This window comes from Cervus canadensis, chromosome 15 (assembly GCF_019320065.1).
Source record: "Cervus canadensis isolate Bull #8, Minnesota chromosome 15, ASM1932006v1, whole genome shotgun sequence".
In the NCBI taxonomy this organism is placed as follows: Eukaryota; Metazoa; Chordata; class Mammalia; order Artiodactyla; family Cervidae; genus Cervus; species Cervus canadensis.
In genome coordinates, this window is record NC_057400.1 from 21,529,898 (window position 1) to 21,550,810 (window position 20,913).

Consider the following 20,913-nt stretch of genomic DNA (forward strand, 5'->3'; position numbering starts at 1 on the left):
TTAAGTAATAATTTAGGTGGTGACTATCTAGCACATTAGAAAAGGTGGTTTGGCTTAATATTTTGCTTTGATAATAGATGTTCAAACTTCATTCCTCAATTCACTAGTGGAACTAGAAAAGTCCACTTGGCTAAGGAGAAGTCTCAGCTCTCCAGTGATCTGTATCAAAAATGATAAATGAAGTAACTAATTGTACTTTGAAATCTGAAGTGGCAGTACTGTTAACACCTTAAGTAGTCCTAAATTGCCCATATTTCATACTAATGAAGCTTTTAAACTATCTGCTATGATTCTGTTAATGGGGTTGTCTTTAATACAGATGCTTTTATCAGCATATTCTTCTGGTAGAAACAGTATTTTAAGTTTAGTATTATCATACCATTAATTTCTAAGTGTTGGAGGTCCTGGTCAGTTTGAAAATACTTTCACAGTGCATGGAAGCCCCAACTCTACCTATAGAATCAAATCCTTAAAAGATTAATGGGCCTTGTTAAAATGAACAATGTGAGACAAGCATAATATACTGAATTTTTCTTCCAAGAAACTTCATTGCAACTGTATCTACAAAAAATTTGACTATTTTATTAATTTACAATTTTCAACAAAGTATGTGTGTGTTCTTTTGAAGAAGTGAATACATGTTTTTTTTAATGTTTGGAAATATAATCTCCCCTTTTCTAATTTGTATTTTATATTGTTGAATGTTTTCAGATATGATTTCATTCAGTGTAGACTATAAACTTAAGTATCACAATACTGTAAGTTTTTACACTTAACAAATACACTGTATTGAAATCCACAAAAATGCAATCATATTTATTTACTGAGTACCAGTATTTTATTTCCAGTTATATAATCTATTTTCCAAGACTTGAATGCCTCTAAAATCATTTATTTTGATACAGAATTTTTTTCTATTAAATAATTCCTAGTGAAAACACTCATTCATTATTACAGACAATAACAAAAAAGAATCAGAGAATAGATACAGATTTGTGCATATGAGTTTGGATGTCAGTGTCATCTCAACCATGAATGGATCTCAGTAATCAGATTGCTTTACAAAGTAATTTGTTTATCTTAAAAATATTTTTTTCCTTGATAAAGAAATTCCCCGCTACTACTGGCAAGAAAGGATTTCTTGGACTAAAATTTGGCCCATACTCTATTCAGAAAAGGCAATCCTGAATATGGTTTTCATTTTGTCTCTGGATGTACAGTATGATTTTCATTTGGTATTTTCCAATAAATTAATTCTGCCTGCTTGATTGTTGTCACCTGTCTTCAGAATTAGTGAACCCTTTGGTTCACTATTCTTTTTTATTGCCTTTTTAAAAACTTTTTTGGTTCATTTTTCTTATCTCTACCCTTACCTGCTTTGGTCTACATGCCCAAATCTTTTGGATAAAAATCTTTTTAAGTTTTCTGGATATTTTTTCCCTAAGCAAAAAAATATATGAACAAAAGTATTTTCACGGCCGTGATATAAATAAGACAGTAGAATATAGAAGAATATTTTTCCTGGGAAGGGAGTTCTGCTAATGTCATGGATCATGAAGCAAAAACTAAGAAAAAACAAGCAGGTGTGGGGCCATACTGCCTGGCATCTCTAATCTAATTGCCATTTGGGCAAGGTGACAAGTCCACCTATGTAAACCATCTGTTAGTTCCCTCACTCCATTTCACTGCATACCATTTGGACAAGGAGAAACAAAAAAACAAAAAAGCAAAATGCTTAGAGCCAATGTAATGCTTTTGGTTATGAAATTCTTGTATCAACATAGTCCATCTGAAGTCCCTTATTCATCCATTTTCTGGGCATAATTATACTTTGAATATATTTTGCTGGGATTGTAAAATTATTTTCATATTCTTAAATCAAGAACTGAATAGACCTCTTTGAAGACCTGACAAATTCAGATTCCTTGGGCAGCTTTGCTACATTTTGAAAGCTCATTATATACCTTATGTTAAAGGTATTTCTTCTGCAGTATTAAGCAGTACTTGCCTCCCTCCTCCCCCTTTTTTTTTATTAGTAGGAAAATAGGAAACATCAATTGTTGACTTGAGAAAATTATATGAATAATTATGTATTCAAAAGGCAACACAAATTCGTTACCATGTGACTTACCTTGCTGAGCTTCTTTATCATACACTTTCATATGAACAACCCCAGAAGTCTTATTTCTTAGAACGGTGGGGTTTCTTCCATCTCTTTTGCTGCAGGTTCCCAGCTGAGCTAAGTTTTGGTCTGCCCACCAGAGTTTCTTATCTATAAAAATGAAAAGATTTTTTAATGAAAAAGATAATCATCTTATTAAATAATAATAAAGAACTATTGAACTCTAATGCTTTCTGATTTCTTTGGTTAAATTCCCAAACTCTGTTTCTAAGAGAAACAGCACAATCACTTTTACTTTTAAAAATACTTATCACAGTACATTCTATTGTTTAAATTTTCCTTCTTTTACTCCAATTAGAGATTCTTGACTTTAACTTTTCTTTTTCTTAAAAAATACATGATATAAATAAAAGTATAGTTCAAATTAATATGGAATACAGATTTTATTATTTACAATCTAAACCATGATTATAGTAGTATTGTACTATATCTGTAAATGAACAGTAAAATCCAACAAAATATCTAAACAACTGCAAAAAAGATTGTTCTCTAAGTTCTATATAAAGCATGTAAGCTTTTAATCACTGATACTCTCCATTACTGGATTCTTCACAGTTATAGTGACTTATTTTTTGTACTGTTCATTATCATTTCTCCAAAATTTTATAAATGAATCCTATTAACTGGTACTGAAAGTTTATTTGGTAGTAGAGAACGTGCAATGTGCCTCAGATTAAAATTAGCCAGGTAGCTAGAACTGTAGTCAATTTTTATGCTTACTATTACAGTATATTATGTCACATTGTCATATCAAAACCATAAGGATGCTATTATTATTTTCTGTGATTCAAAGAGATTAACTACCTTAGTCAAATTCATATATATGGTTGTTCTGTCTCCAACACTTGTATTCTTTCTAAGAGTCTACTCTTAGTGCATTAAAACATTTAAGGTAATGAAATAATTTTAAATCAAGTTCATAATTTTAAAGGTATTGAGCAATCTATTTATTTCAACGAGAATCTTCAACAAGACAATTGAAACCACTATCAATTCCAACCGAGAAGTCTAAATAAGGTTATTGAACTCAGGGAAGAAAACAATAACAACTCAGTCTTTATCATCAAGGTATAATTATTCTCAATCAAACGTCAGGATATTTTAGACTGAACCAAAGCTTCGTTTCAGGTATTACCAGAAGAGTAATAACACAGACATTAATGATAACTATCCTTTTCTAAATCTGATTTTATGCAATGCATAATTCTAAACGCTATAGAAAAATTCATTTAATCTTCACAATTCCATAAGGTAAGTACTACTATTATTAAGGGCAAGTTCAGTTGCTCAGTCGTGTCTGACTCTTTGAGACCCCATGGACTGCAACATTCCGGGCTTCCCTGTCCTTCATCAACTCCCAGAGCTTGTTCAAACTCATGTCCATCGAGTCGGTGATGCCATCCAGCCATCTCATCCTCTGTTGCCCCCTTCTCCTCCTGCCTTCAATCTTTCCCAGCATCAGGGTCTTTTTCAATGAGGCAGTTCTTCACATGAGGTAGCCAAAGTATTAGAGTTTCAGCTTCAACACCAGTCCTCCCAATGAATATTCAGGACTGATTTCCTTGAGGATGGACTGGTTGGATCTCCTTACAGTTCAAGGGACTCTCAGAGTCTTCTCCAACACCACAGTTCAAAAGCATCAGTTCTTCAGCGCTCAGCTTTCTTTATAGTTCAATTCTCACATACATATATGACTACTGGAAAAACCATAGCTTTGACTAGACAGACCTTTTTAAATCATCTTATAATTAAGAACACTGAGGCAAACAGAGTTTAAGAGGTTTTTCCAGGTATCACGGAATGAATAACAGCCCCAGGCTATGAACCAAGCACTGATTTTAGAGTCCATGGCTGTTAATCTCATTTATACAGTGTCTCCTTCCATAGAAGGACAGAGTTCAGTCTTCTTTCTCTTGACATATAATATGGATTTTAGATGATGATGGTGAAGTTGAGTAGCCCATTTGCTTAGGTTTTATTAACCCACTGCCAAGGTAATCAGCAATGTTTCAGAAAGTAGCTACTCTAAAGTCCTGGCTCCTGGAGGGCAGAAGAGGATGACACAGAGCAGAATGTTTTCATAAGTATGCAACTGTGCCCTTCAAAACACCTACAGACAAGTTGTAAAAAGTCATGAATCACTGCCCTTACTCCTAACGTATCTCCTTCACAGCAAATACTGCCACCCTTCTGGAGGTCCTCCACCCTTCTGAAGGACTCTGGGAGGCAAACCTCTGCCTGTCTCTGGGAAGAGTTTACAGCTGAGGTTATGTCCTAAGCAGCCACCAGTCATCCTAGCTTCACACGAGAAATCCTGGGCAAAGAATCATTAGTTCTTCTCTCCTACAGAGTCATGGATGACGATGCATGCTCCATAGGGCAAGAATGCTATTTAATGAATGAACAAACAAATGAAAAAGACAAACAGAAAATATAATAGAAAAGGGAAAAAGTAAAATATCAATCTGAAAAGTCCAATAGAGAATTTCCTGGAGGTCCAGTGGTAGGACTCTGATTCCAGTGCAGGGGGCATTGGTTTAATCCCCAGTGGAGGAACTAAGATCCCATATGACATGCAGCCCAGTCTCCCCCCCAAATAAATAATAAGTCCAATAGCCAGTATCATCAGACTGTACTTGCAAGATTTAGATTCACTACTTCCATGAAGTTACAGGGGGAAAAAAAAAAAAAAGGCTAATTTTACTTAAAAATATCCTTAATTGAAAAGTAACAAGCATCAGTTTTGTTCAGTCCAGGCCTTTTTATTATTCTGAGTAACAAAATCAGGAGCCTGTGCATGCAGAAAGCACTTTGGGTGCATCAGTTCAGTTCAGTCTCTCAGTCGTATCTGACTCTTTGTGACCCCATGAACCGCAGCTCGCCAGGCCTCCCTGTCCATCACCAACTCCCAGAGTCCACCCAAACCATGTCCATTGAGTCAGTGATGCCATCCAACCATCTCACCCTCTGTCATCCCATTTTCCCCCCGCCCTCAATCTTTCCAAGCATCAGGGTCTTTTCAAATGAGTCAGCTCTTTGCATCAGGTGGCCAAAATATTGGAGTTTCAGCTTCACCATCAGTCCTTCCAATGAACACCCAAGACTGATCTCCTTTATGATGGACTGGTTGGATCTCCTTGCAGTCCAAGGGACTCTCAAGAGTCTTCTCCAACACTACAGTTCAAAAGCATCAATTCTTTGGTGCTCAGCTTTCTTTATAGTCCAACTCTCACATCCATACATGACCACTGGAAAAACCATAGCCTTGACTAGACAGACGGACCTTTGTTGGCAAAGTAATGTCTCTGCTTTTTAATATGCTGTCTAGGTTGTTCATAATTTTCCTTCCAAAGAGTAAGTGTCTTTTAATTTCATGGCTGTAAGCACCATCTGCAGTGATTTTGGAGCCCCCCAAAAAAAGTCTGACACTGTTTCCACTGTTTTCCCATCTATTTGCCATGAAGTGATGGGACCAGATGCCATGATCTTAGTTTTCTGAATGTTAGAAGTTTAAGTCAACATTTTCACTCTCCTCTTTCACTTTCATCAAGAGGCTCTTTAGTTCTTCTTCACTTTCTGCCATAAGGGTGGTGTCATCTGCATATCTGAGGTTATTGATATGTCTCCCCCAATCGTGATTCCAGCTTGTGCTTCCTCCAGCCCAGCGTTTCTCATGATGTACTCTGCATATAATTTAAATAACAGGGTGACAATATACAGCCTTGGTGTACTCCTTTTCCTATTTGGAACCAGTCTGTTGTTCCATGTCCAGTTCTAACTGTTGCTTCCTGACCTGCATACAGGTTTCTCAAGAGGCAGGTCAGGTGGTCTGGTATTCCCATCTCTTGAAGAATTTTCCAGAGTTTGTTGTGATCCACACAGTCAAAGGCTTTGGCATAATCAATAAAGCAGAAATAGATGTTTTTCTGGAATTCTCTTACTTTTTCAATGATCCAGCGGATGTTGGCAGTTTGATCTCTGGTTCCTCTGCCTTTTCTAAAACCAGCTTGAACATCTGGAAGTTCATGGTTCACGTATTCCTAAAGCCTGGCTTAGAGAATTTTGAGCATTACTTTACTAACGTGTGAGATGAGTTCAATTGTGTGGTAATTTGAGCATTCTTTGGCATTTCCTTTCTTTGGAATTGGAGTGAAAACTGACCTTTTTCCAGTCCTGTGGCCACTGCTGAGTTTTCCAAATTTGTTGACATATTGAGTGCAGCACTTTCACAGCATCGTCTTTCAAGATTTGAAATAGCTCAACTGGAATTCCCTCACCTCCACTAGCTTTGTTCATAGTGATGATTCCCAAGGCCCACTTGCCTTCACATTCTAGGATGTCTGGCTCTAGGTGAGTGTGAGTGATCACACGATCATGATTATCTGGATCGTGGGTGCATAGTGAACTACAATTGTGTAGAGCAAATGTATTTATGAGATAGCTTAAACTGCAGGAAGTAGGAGCTACTTTTTTTAAAGTATATCATTTTATCTTTGAAAGTATGTCTGACAATCCATGGCTATTCAGACTTAGATATTTGGCAGAAATTTTTCTCAAAAAAATAAAATTAAATAAATAAATAAAAGGGAGTGAACAGAGTTTGACAATACCAACTTTGAGACTTATTATAAAGCTATAGCAATTGAGACAGTGTTCTACTATTGAAAGAATAAGATCTCTGTCTTTATAGATCCTATGTTCTAGTGAGGGAGATAGACAAGAAATAAATACATAGAAAAGGTATACCTAAAACTCCTATAAATCAACAGCAAATAAATAATCTGATTGAAAATGGGCAAATAAATGAAACATTTCTCTAAAGAAGACTTGCAAACAGCCAACAGGTATATGAAAAAATGCTCAACATCATTAATCATTGGGAAAATGCAAATCAAAACCACAATGAAATATCACCTCACACCTGGCTCTCAAAAAAGTGTAAACAAAACAAAACAAAAAAACACACAAACAAAATACATAACAATGTTGGCAAGGATGCAAGGATGTAGAGACACTGAAACTCTTGTACACTGTTGCTAGGAAGGTAAAACGGTACAGACACTATTTAAAATGGTATGGAGATTAGTCAAAAAATAAAAACTAGACTACCGTATGACCTTGGCCACCTGATGAGAAGAGCTGACTCATTGAAAAAGACCCTGATCCTGGGAAAGATTGAAGGCAAATAGAGAAGGGGGTGGAAGAGGATGAGATGGTAAGATAGCATCACTGACTCAATGGACATGAGTTTGAGCAAACTCGGGGAGATCGTGGAGGACAGGGAAGCCTGCAGTGCTGCCGTCCATGGGTCGCAAAGAGTTGGAAATGACTTAGGGATTGAACAACAGCAATGTTCTAGCAATACCATTTCTGGGTGTATATACAAAATAACTGAAGTCAAAATCTTGAAGAGATATTAACACTCCAGTGTTCACGGCAGCATTATTCATAATAGCAAATGTAAACGTATGGAAACAGCCTAAAAGTCCACCGAGAGATGAATGAATCAATAAAATCTGGTGTGTATATACAATGGAATATTATGCAGCCTTTAAGAAGGATAATAATCTCATGGGGGATGTTGACAACTGGCAAGGCACCATGTCGGTAGGGATAAGGAGAATATAGGCAATCTCTGTATTTTCTTGTCAATTTTGCTGTGAACCTAAAACTGCTCTAACAAAATAAAGTCTTTATTAAAAATAGAATTTCACCACATGCAACAGGATGGATGAAACTTGAGGACATTACAGTAAATAAGATTAGCCAGTCACAGAAGGATAAATATTGAATGATTCCACTCATATGAGGTATCTAAAACAGTCAAACTCATAGTAACAGAGTAGACTAGTGGTTGCCAGGAGTGGGGCGTGGGGGTGGGGGATGAGGGAGTTTCTGCCCAGCAGGTGTAAAAAGTTTTGGTTATAGAAGATGAATAGATTCTAGAGATCTGTTATACAATATCGTGCCTACGGCTAACAATACTTTATTGTGTACTTAAAAATTTGTTAAGAGGATAGATCTTATGGTAAGTGTTCTTGCCATAATAAAAAAGATAAGAAATAACTGAAGACTGTCATTAGTCCTATAAAGAAAATAGGCACAGTTTCATTTTCTGGTTTCCCTATTTTTGTCTGCACATCACTCCACTCTACTTACCTTTCATTGCACAAGTCTAACCCTACGCTCTGTGCAGTACTTCAGACTAGCCCATCCCACATTGACTCTTCTTTCTCATTGATTCCAAAGCCTCTACAGACAGCATCATATGGTTTTGTATGAAATTGCTGCTTTTTCTTTTCTTTTCACTTGTACTAATTTTGACTCTTTATTCAGAGATGAAAACCCCGAGAATAAGGATCCTGTCTTGTATTTCTTTGTATTCTTCACAGTGCTTTGTATTCTTTTGAACTGAGTGTGATGTAGAAATTCCCTAAATATCTGTGAAATGACTGGGGAAATAATATCCCTAAAAATATCTCCCATAATAATTTACTACTTAGAAAACACTTAAATAAAGCCATCTCCTCCACTTCCTCCTCTTAAAATGTTCTCTTTTTAAATATTTTTATTTTTTTGACAACTCCTCTAATATAAAGAACTTTGGTTTTGACTCTGTAATTATTTAGAATCATATTTCTATCACTTTTTTCCCTTACACTATTATTCATATAAATATACTAGAATCTTCAGAAATTACCAGAATTCAAAAACTATTTGGTTATGTTGGAAGCAATTATGAATATCTCCATTTCACCATTATAGGCTGAACTCTGCACCACAAAATTCATATGTTAAAATTCTAACTCTCAGTACCTCAGACTGGGGCTGTATTTGAACATAAAATCATTAAAGAAGTAATTAGGCTTCCCTGGTGTCTCAGATGGTAAAGAGTCTGCCTGTAGTGACAGAGACCTGGGTGCGATCCCTGGGTTGGGAAGATCCCCTGGAAAAGGAAATGGCTACCCACTCCAGTATTCTTGGGGAATCCCATGGACAGAAGAGAAGAGCCTGGTGTGCTACTGTCCATGGGGGTCACAAAGAGTCAGACAGGATTGAGCAATGAACACTTTCACATAATAGGGTGGGTCCTAATCCAATATGACACATGTTCTTATAAAAAGAAAATTAGGCCACAGAAACACACAGATGGAAGACTCAAGGAGGAAAAGATAGCCATCTGCAAGCCATGGAGAGAGAGAGGCCTCAGAAGAAATCAACCATGTTGACTCCTGGATTTCAGACTTCAAGATTCCAGAACAGTGAGACAACGAATTTCTGACAAGAGATCCAGTCTATGGGACTTTGTTAGGGCAGTCCTAGCAAACAAATATGTTTACTAATAGGGATATAGAAGACACTTATGAAGTAATTAAAGTAAATATCATAAAAGTTAATTGGTTCTACCATACAATCACCAAACCCTGCACTCAAAAGAGAGAGAAATAAAGGAGATAATTTTACTAAGACACAACTGAGCGAATAAGCCCTAAGTCCCAAGGCCTTTGCTAGGCACATATAACTGTTTCAATCATTCATAAGTGAGTGGATGCAATAAAATGCCTGTCAATAAGCAAAATCTATAACTTAAAAGAACTATCCACAAATACAGCAACAAACATCAAAATAAATAACCCAAAGAGTTGAAATTGCATCTACTGCCTGGGAATTGAAAGAGGAGTAAGGGAGATTTCTCACTTGTGATTTCAGTAACTAAATTTCACCCTCAGAGCTCCAAAATCTCTTTCATATGCCTAATTATCCTCTTAATCTTCAGCCCAGATATGCTACTACATAGCAGGAATTTCTACCTGAATATAAGAAAGTCACTGCAAACTTTACATGACCAAAATAAAATCCATTTTATTTTTCCCATGTATACTTATTTCCCAATAGAATTCTGTATGGATTAATGTTTCTGTCCCCTGCTAAATTCATATATGGAAATCTTACTCCCAGGGTGTGGTGCCCTGGGAGGCGATTAGGCTGTAAGGGTGGAGCCCTCACAAGTGGAATTAGTACCCTTATAAAAGACATGCCCCTGAGAGCTCCCTATCCCTTCTGCTGTGAGACAGTAAGACCAGCTGGCTGCCTGTGAAGCAGGAAGCACATTCTCACCAGATGCCAAATCTGCTACCACCTTGATCTTGGGCTTCTTAACCTCCAGGCTATTAAGAAGTAAATGTTTGCCGCTTAAAGCATCCCAGCCTGTGGTATTTTTGTTACAGCATTCTGAACTAAGGCAGCTTCTCACAGTGAATGGTCCCCCACTTGGGCATCTGTGGTAAAAACTACAGGGCCATCTTTTTTACCCTCCCGGGGCCATGTCTCTTAGGTGCTAATCCCAATGTTTTATTTCCTCTCCATTCCCACTAAAACTCCTCAGCTCAGGACTCCATTACTTCTCATTCTCCTGATGACCTTTGCTGAGGAAACACTAGAGTGATCTTTCCAAAATGCAAATCCAAGCATGTCACTCCACCACTTACAATTCTACAGTGCTTGCCTTCCCCTGCCAAACCACTCAGCGTGGCACAAAGGCCATTCATGATCTGATGCCTACTTAACTTTCCATCACTAGATCTATTACTGTCCACTGTGTACCACTTTCTAGGAATATTGAACTGCAGTCAGCTTTCTATTTCCCAGGGATAGATTAACCACATTATAAGGAGAAAATGGGTGAAAATGGGCCAAAGACAGCTTACTTGTAAAGAAAAAGAACTCAAATTGTAGTGGATTAGAGAAATATCTACATATCAGAATAAGTCTATTATTTATAATTATATAGGAACCATTCCAGTTTTACATTGTACCCATTGCAAATAAGGAACGCCCCTTCACCTAGACAGTCAAAATTGGCTATGTGCATATGCAGTCTGTTAGCTGCTTTTTGGAGCAGGAGCAGCTTTCTGCAGTTTGTCTGACGCTCTGGGCAAAAATCTATTTCTTAGGACAATGATGGTACTAGAAGTCTCTTTGCTGTGCTTTCTCCCAAGACTTGTTTTTACTTATTTTTTCTCAAACAGAGAACCTAGAGAATGGCAACACAGGTGAGAGGAAGAGCAACACAGAACAGAACCCAGAATTTTGTTCTGAAGCCTTTGTGACCTTGCACTGACACATATGTTCTTAAAATTCCTTCAGTTCATTGTTACACTGAGGTTTGCCTCACTGAGAGTCAAGGGGCAGTCAGGGATTGTAGGGAGAAAACCCTGAGAATGGCAGGTAATTTAATTTCCAAGTTGATGGCTTGACTGTGAACTAGTATTTGTGTGATGATGAAGGAGAGAATGACAGTGAGAGAGAAGAATTTTCTGCCAAAAACAGAGGCCCCAAATAACTGCTTGCTGCAATGTTTAGAAAACAAAAATGTTTATTTAGTGAAAATATTTATTTAGTGTTTATGTAGTGAAAATATTTATTTAGTGTTTATGTAGTGAAAAATATTATTCTCATCAAAAAAAGGGAAGAGGAACAACAAGGTCCTCCTATGTAGCACCAAGAACTATATTCAATATCCTATGATAAACCAAATGGAAAATAATATATTTAATATATATTTTCAATTATATGTATATTCAATTATATATATATATATATATATATATAAAACTTAATCACTTTGCTATATAGCAGAAATTAGCACAATATTGTAAAGCAAATAAAAAGAAAATCAGAAGAGGAGAAAGAGGAGTGGGAGAAGAAAGAGATAAAGACCCACTGACCTCATGCAGACAATTTAACATCCTAATGAAATGCATTTGAATTAAATATCAATCTTGTGTCACAGTTGTGTTAAATTGGATCTGAACAATGTTTTATCTGTATTCTCCTGATTTCCATTACCCCAGTAAATAAGATAATACACAGTTGATATAGTTTTTCAAAACAATGATTCCCAAATATCCCAAAGCCCTTTTATGTGTGAGGGTTCAGTTACAAAATCTGTCCGACTCTCTGCAATCCCAGACTGTAGCCTGCCAGGTTCCTCTGTCCATGGGATTTTTCAGGCAAGAATACTAGAGTGGTTGCCATTTCCTTCTCCAGGAGATCTTCTTGACCCCGAGATTGAACCGTGTCTCTCAGATCTCCTGCACTGGCAGGCAGATTCTTTACCACTGCACCAGCTGGGAATCCCCCAATGCCAATTACATGGATTGTTTACATGGATGGTTTTTAAGGTTTGTTGAAAGTCATTGTATACAGTGGGCAAGGGAGTGGTTTGGAGTCATACAAACATGCTTTGATGCCTGGCTATGACATATTCTGAGTGATTTTGAACAACATACTTGAATCCTTATTATTAGTCTTCTCATCTGTAAAAGGAAAAATTCCACTACACTCATATAATATACGAAATAATTAGCCACGTGATTTGAATGGTAAAGACAATAATTGGTAGCTACGTTGAATAAAAGTATGAGTCAACAAAATCTAAAATATATTTGAGTATACTAATTTAATAGTCAAGCAATTCAGAAAAAAAACTTCTATCCACTGTCAATAGAAAAGTGTATGGAATTTTTTTCATAATTAATGATGAATTACTGCATTTCTGGGTTTCCCTGATGGCTCAGACAGTAAAGAATCTGCCTGCAATGCTGGAGACCAGAATTCTCCTGGAGGAGGAAATGCTGACCCATACCAATATTCTTCCTGAAAAATCCCAGGGATAGAGGAGCTTGGTGGGCTACAGCCCAAAAGGATTGCAAAGAGTTGGACACCACTGAGCAATTAAGCACACACAGCACAATCTGTCTTTTATTAAGGGATGTCAGCCAAGAGTCTAGGATGTTGCAAAGAAAACTATTTTCTTTCCCTATCCCACTAGTTAGATTCATTCACATGAATGTGGGTTGAGATTAGTAGTATAATACCTGAGGGTGGAAAAGAATAATGCTCATTGCCGGTGGCAATCACTCCAAAGTGATTACCAAGTTGAAGTCACATATAAAATGTCCTATTAAGTTAGGATAAGTATAATATTGGGTTTCCCTGGTGGCTCAGATAAAGAATTTTCTTGCAATGTAGGAGCCAGGGTTTGATCCCTGGATGGGGAAGATATCCCTGGAGAAGGGAATGGCTGTTCACTCCAGTATTCTTGCCTGGAGAATCCCCTGGAGCGAGGAGTCTGGCGGGCCACAGTACATGGGGTTGCAAAGAGTCAGGCATGATGGATTGACTAACACAAGTAGAATATTAGAATTTGAATTTCTATTTGTAACTTCTGTAAACAAGGGAGATTAACAGTGTTCAAAGACAACAATGTAATTCTTTGTTTGACTTTTACATATACATTGTTTAGGAGAAATGTTTAAGAGAATCATTTCCCCTTTATTAAGGTGTTTAGCTTAATCAAGGCCTACAGAGGGTTCAGTTAGATAATGACCTTCTCTATGTTGGACTGAGTTGTGTCTTCTCCCAAATCCAGACATTGAAGTCCTAACCCCCAATGTGACTGTATCTGGAATTGGGTCTTCAGAGAAGTAACTAAGGTTACATGAGGTCATAACGGTGGTACCCCAGTCCATACATGAATGGTGTCATTACAAGAAGATACCAGGGATGTGGGCACAGAGGAAAGACAAGGGGAGGGTGTGGTGAGAAGGTGGATGCCTGTAAGCCAAGGAAGCCTGGGGAGAAACCAAACCTTCTGACACATTGATCTCTTCCAGCTTCTGGAAAGGAGAGTAAATAAATTTCTATTGTTTACGACATCTGGTTTAGTATTTGGTAGGGCAGCCCTCACTGACTAATACACTGACATATATCTGCTAATTTATTAGGAACAGAACACAGTCCTGAAAAAGTTATTTAAAAGAGTCTGAGATTTTGTGTTCATGCTGAGATGCACTATAAGAACCACTGAGAGAAAACTCAGTCTATATTCAAGCAGATCTGTACATAACCTCTAAAATATACTCCAGTTACCTACTTCCAAATTACGTATTTCCAAGATCTCCACTGCTTCCACTTACATTGCTACCATGCTAGTCCAAGCTGTTACAGAGTCTCACCCGAACTCCTGTGCCAGCCCCATAAGGTTCACCAGCATCCATTCTTTTCCTCTCCCATAGCCCAGTCTTCACACAGCTTTGAGTAATCATTTTATTAATAAAACACAAACTAGGATTTAAACTCCTGTTTAACTCTTCTGTTGACTACTGAAGTTTTCAGTCTTTAGCAGGTTAAGTCCCTGAGAATCTTGTCACGGTTGACCCTCTTCTGTGGCATGAAGCTCCTGTTACTCCAGTCTCGTTAGCCAGAACCTGACCAGCACTTTCTGATCTTAAAGAGTTTTTATTTGCTGTTTTCTCTGCCCAGAAAACTCTTCCTTAGACATCTTCACAAGGCTAGATTTTGCTTGCCATTCAAATGTAAGCTCAGATAGCACCCTCCTGAAAAGGACTTCATGGAAACTCTTATTTCACACTACTTTTCCCTATCTGACATTTTCACAAATGTTTATGCATTTACTGTCTATGTCAGCTAAGTGCAAGTTCATGAAGATAGGGACTGAAGCTACCTTTTTTCACCCCTGTGTCTCTATATTAAAAAGATATAATCTAGATATATAACAATTAATAAACTCTCACTATTCTAATAAAATTCTAGTTCTAGAAATAACGAGCTGATATAAGAAATATCCCCAATTCTGTCATGCTGATGCTTAGAACATGCTTTGGGTAAGAGGGTTGTGTGTGAATGAGAGAAAGAGGCAAAGAATTGAAAAAATGGCCACTTAGAATTATTATCACCTGGAGCCTGAGCAGTTATATAGATTTTTCTTTTTTCTTTTGTTTTGATATCCCTGAATAAACGGGACACTGGAAAACAACTTTTTACTTTCTCTCGGAGTAGCGATGGCGTCTCAAACTTCATGTTCCGTTTCATCAGTGACCCTGGAAGCAGCGAGGGTGACATTTTTTGCTGCTCCTTCCATGGCAGTCACGGTCAATGGGGCCATCTCTCAGACTGAGGGCCAGCTCTCTACTAAGCAGTGAGGCATGACTACAAGAGGGACTATCTAAAGGTCAGTAATTAAGACCATCCTCAGCAAGTAGTTCTAGGTTCCTTTAAGAGATTACAAACAATAGGAAGATAAATGAAACATCAGAGGAATCACAAGTCTGTTCTCCACAGAACTGAAAGAGTAGCACTGGCATATAGATAGCTAGTGGGAAGATGCTCTATAGCACAGGGGCTTAGCTCACTGCTCTGTGACAATCTAGAGGGGAGGGATGTGGGAGTGGGAGTGAACTCAAGAGGGAGGGGATATATATAGACATGTAGCTGATTCATGTTGTTATATAGCAGAAACTAATACAATGCTATAAAGCAATTATACTCCAGTTAAAAATAAATAAATAAATGAAAGGCAAGGGTGGGATGATTTGAGAGAATAGCACTGAAACATGTATATTACCATATGTGAAATAGACCACCAGTCCAAGTTGAAGCATAAAACAGGGCACTCAAAGCTGATACACTGGGACCACCCAGAGGGATGGGATGGGGAGGGAGCTGGGAGGGGGGTTCGGGATGTACAGCCACATGTACACCTGTGGCTGATTCATGTCAATCTATGGCAAAAACCACCACAATATTGTAAAGTAATAAGCCTACAATTAAAATTAATTAAATTTTTAAAAATAAAGGATTTTTAAAAAATCAAAGTAAGTAGATAGCTGCAGCTGCTTGCACTTTCTACACTCTCTGAGGGTGGCTAGGGAAGGTGGAGATGGCTCGAAGGAAGTCGACAGCTGAGAACTGGAATCTGGGGAACAGTGGTGGAGTTGTATAGAGTTCCCTTTCCTCGAAGTAAACCACAATTTCATTTTTAAGGTGGAACGTCTAGGAGACACAGCTGTGATTTTACCTAGCACTCCACAGACCAGTGCCAATCTACTGTTGCCCCACCAAACTAGTTAAAGAAGACAACCTATAAATGCAAATGTAGAGAAAATAGTCAAGGAAAACAAGATCTTCATTTAATTCCTTTACAGTGTGGTTAAAGGTCTTAAATTAGAGAAGGAAGAGAACTGTCAGAACTTTTCAGAAAGTCCAGCAACTTCAACATAAAGAAGTTTGGAATTAAAAAAAAAATTAAACACACAGAGAGTGAATAGGAAGAAAGTATATGTTTAAACAATGCCTTCAGGAATATCAGTGCATGTGGGTTTGAATTGCTTGATACAGGGTCATGTAATGATCTTCAAATTGATTTTCTGAATGACACTCTTCCTAAACAAAAATTAAATGAAGAAAAAACAAAACTGATGAAGCAGGTTCATGAGAAAGAAGACTCTTCAGAACTTAAAACTAACCAGTCCATCCTGAAGGAGATCAGTCCTGGGTGTTCATTGGAAGGACTGATGCTGAAGCCGAAACTCCAGTACTTTGACTCATTGGAAAAGACCCTGATGCTGGGAGGGATTGGGGGCAGGAAGAGAAGGGGACGACAGAGGATGAGATGGTTGGATGGCATCACCGACTCGATGGGCCTGAGTTTGAGTAAACTCCGGGAGTTGATGATGGACAGGGAGGCCTGGCATGCTGCAATTCATGGGGTCACAAAGAGTCGGACACAACTAAGTGACTGAACTGAACTGAACATATATAGATAAAAGAGGAGCTTGTCTTAGTCACAGTTGTTAACAAAGAAGTAGAGAAGCCTCAGCCAGCTGTTGCTCTGAGTTGCAATCAGCTCTGTCTAAAAATCTAAGCCTTACTCAGTCGATAGACCACTAAGGGTTAGATGAGAAATTGCTACACTATACTGGGGCTTCCCAGGTGACTCGGCCAGTAAAGAATTTGTCTGCAATGCAGGTGATCGGGGTTTGATCACTGGGTTGGGAAGATCCCCTGGTAAAGGGAATGGCTACCCATGCCAGTATTCTTGCCTGGAGAGTTTCATAGACAGAGGAGCCTGGTGGGCTACATGGAGTTAGTTGTAGAGTTGGACATGATTGAGCAACTAACACTTTCACATATACACTTTTATCCCCCTTATAACTTCTACTCATTTGGAAATGGAGTTGAAGGGGCCATAGTGGACCATGAGTCACTTAGGACTAACTATCCATTAACTTCACTGCTGAAGTCGATAGAACTGCTTTGTACCCATTTCACCTTCCAGGCCAGTCTGTATGACAGGCATTCTATCAATCCAGGATTTTGTTAAAATTTTTGTTTCATTTTGGAATATATGTATTTTTATGAGACATTTCTTCCCTACTTGAGACAGAATGAAAATCTCTGTTCCTGGTAACCAGATTCTATGTAGAATAGTGCCCAGGAAGTATTAATCCCAGTAGACATTGTCCTTAATATATCCGTATTGTTATGTTCATATCTTGGTTTTCAGTTTTGTGGAAAAAAAAATCTATCATTTTAAATACCCAAATATATAGTACATAAATAATTTATAAAGTGTATAAATGTTAAAATGATATTATCAGGCTTCCCTGGTGGTTCAGTGGCTAAAACTCCTGCTCCCAATTCAGGAAGACCAAGCTCGATCCCTGGTCATGGGACTCGAACTCACATAATTCAACTAAGACCTGGTGCAGCCAAATACATAAACTACTAAAATATGATATTTTATTGACCTAGACATATTTATTGACCTAGAAATCAATGTTTATGACAAATTAAAACTGAAAAAAGTTTATATATAATTTGCAAAAGAGATCATAAATTTTAACTTTTCTAAATAAAGTTTTAAAATAGAGTTTGCTAACAAATATTACTTATATCTTTAAATGATCCTATTCTGCTCATTTTTAAATTATTTACTGATCAGCATTAATATTAAATTTTTACTTCAATTAATTTAAATCATTTTTACAGTGTGCTTCTTGAGCAATGTTTTCTTCTTTTAGTATCATATGAGATTCGGTGAACTAGTATTTCATTCTGATTTGAACACACTGTATATTAAAAGGTTCCAATATTTCAAAAATTGCTTCAAATGGCTGTTCTATCCTGGATAATTTATTGCTCTGTCTTTATTATTAAAATATGACTGTTGTTGTTGTAGTTACTACCCAACTCTTGACACTGCCAAATAATTAATATTGTAAAATTTACTGACTAGAAATATGTATATGTGGGTGTAAATATAAATATATTACTGGGAAAAGGTTAAAAAATAAATACTGTCACAAATAAACGATCTTTGGTGCTCCCATTTGCCATGATCCTGTCTTTCCCAAATAATTTAACATGCTATATCTATTCATTTGAAAATAAAAGCACATAAAACCTCTACATTATAGCACATTTCAGAGGGAAGCATTGCCCATTTAAATAACGTTACCAAAATATTATGTCATTGCAACTCAAGACTTTCAATTGAATTGGATGGGATAGCTGCCAGTTGGAGCGATACTCTTGAATCAGAAAATAAAAATAAAATTGTGGTTTGTAAAATGAGCATCATTTTACAATCCTTTACTTTGTAACTCATTAAATTTTGTAACATTAAATCATATGTTTCGATTGTGAATCATAAAACAAAAAAGCATGTGCCTTTTATAAAGAATCTCAGGATGAGCATCCCTATGCAATCACTTCATTGTGCTCTCATTTTCATACCTGGAAATCCACAAGATAAGGACTTGGTATATGAGAACTAAATCACAATATAATGTTCCTGAATAAAGAATGCAACTGTGAATTTGCTAGTACATATAGCTCTCATTGGGGCTTCTTCGGTGGCTCAATGGTAAAGAACCCGCCAGCCAATGTAGGAGATACAGGAGACAGGGGTTCGGTCCCTGGGTTGGGAAAATCCCCTGGAAGAGGAAATGGCAACTCACTCTAGTATTCTTGCCTAGAAAATCCAACAGATGAGAAACCTGGTGAACTGCAGTCCATGGGATTGCAAGAGTCAGACATTGCTTAGCAACTGAGCACAACACAAAACAGTTCTCATTAAATTGGGGATTTAAAGTAAAACAGTAAGCTTATTGATATATGACTTTTTAAGAAGAAAGAGTGGTAAGGTGAACAGGAGATGTGATTTTTGTCATTCTACACCAAGTATTTTCCAGCTCTGATTAGGTATCTCACAATTAGAATTCCCTATGAAAAATATAGGTGGCAAAATATCATAATAGAAAAAAAATACATGAATGCTTAGATTTAACTTACATGGAAATAAACTGGAGGTATATTGAGTATTTCAAAAAAGAAAAACATATTTCAAGGCGGGGGGGATGTCTAGATAAATTTTCAAGTGGTAGCATATGGTTAAATAATTTTGAAATTTTCCCGAGAGCATATGTTATGGCTATGTTCTGTAACTATGTAACTTTTATGTATTCTATTGTTCATCAAATGGGAATATAAGTATTTCAACTTAATAAGTATTCATAATTTAGTCTCTATGAAGGCAATATTACAGATGATGAGGTGAGATTCATTTTTTTTCAAAACCAAAAATGTTCTTCCAAAGTGAAATCTTAGTAGTCCTTAGTATGGCACAAATATTATTCATGTCTCACTATTCCAGTGAGCCAAGAGATCTCTTGCAAAGCTCTTAATCTCTATTCCAAGGTAACAGAATCTTTTTCTTCCCACACATAATCTCATTATGAGTCAATTCAACACAAAATAGTCTCATCACCTGCCTTTTGAGTACTGTTCATCTGTAATAAATCAGTATACATATATACAACAATTATACTTAACAATGATACTTACAATTTAAAAAAAATCATGAGATTTTTTTAAAGGTGTAGATGCTTTATGGTTGCTTTTTTAAAGATATTCCTTGAATGGTTATAATTTCAATATGGAACACTACTAATTAAAATTAAATTGATATAGACATTTATTTCAACTTTTACTGATAATTGATATGAAAAAGGAAAAAAAAACCAGAAATTTGTATCTTGATACTCAAGTACAAATTGGTTTTTTTTTTTAATTTACCTACATCTAGGTATATATGACCTCTCAAAATCCTCTATGATCAGATGACTTCCATCAAAGTCTAATTTGGATTGAACCAAACTGTCAAATACAATAATCCTCCTTTATCTGAGGGTTCCCTGGTGGCTCAGATGATAAAGAATCTGCCTGCAGTGCAGTAAACTCAGATTTTACTGCAGGGTCAGGAAGATCCCCTGGAGAAGAAAATGGCAACCCACTCTAGTATATTTGCCCGGAGAATACCATGGATAGAAGAGCCTGGTGGGCTATAGTCCACTGGGTCACAGAATTGGACATTTCTGAGCAACTAACACTTTTGCTTGCTTTCCCTTAACTGAGGTTTCAATATCCATGGTTTTAGTTACCTAAGGTCAACCAAGATCTGAAACTATTATATGAAAAATTCAAGAAATAAAGAGTTCTTAAGTTTTAAATTGCACACTGGACTGAGTAGCATGATGAAATCCTGCCTAGTACTGCTCTATCTTGGCTGGAGAGCCTAACTGTCAACATCTTTTTCATGACATCCATCTTGTCATGGCTCAGTGATCTAGGATTATCCGAAGCAGATGATCCTCCTGCTGGACAGTCAGAAGATCAATAGTAGCGTAATGCTATCTCATACCACCTATCCATTCACATCACCTCATCTCATCACACAGTCACTTTATCATCTCACAGAGAAATGGAACAGGACCCTACGGTCCTTGCCCCCCTTATGCCCTTGCCCTGTAGAAAAACTTTAGCTAAAGCATAATCAGAGAAGTAAGAAAATGCTGAAGCAAATG

The 20,913-nt window shown here is 37.1% G+C and overlaps 1 protein-coding gene across 1 annotated transcript in view; it reads right to left on the reverse strand.

Moving 5' to 3' along the window:
- LRP1B (LDL receptor related protein 1B) overlaps positions 1-20,913 on the reverse strand; it is a 2,049,143-nt gene that overhangs the window by 605,904 nt on the left and 1,422,326 nt on the right. The window contains exon 33 of the mRNA XM_043488135.1: positions 2,132-2,272. Within this exon, the coding sequence (XP_043344070.1) occupies positions 2,132-2,272 (141 nt within the window). The remainder of the gene's footprint in view (positions 1-2,131; positions 2,273-20,913) is intronic.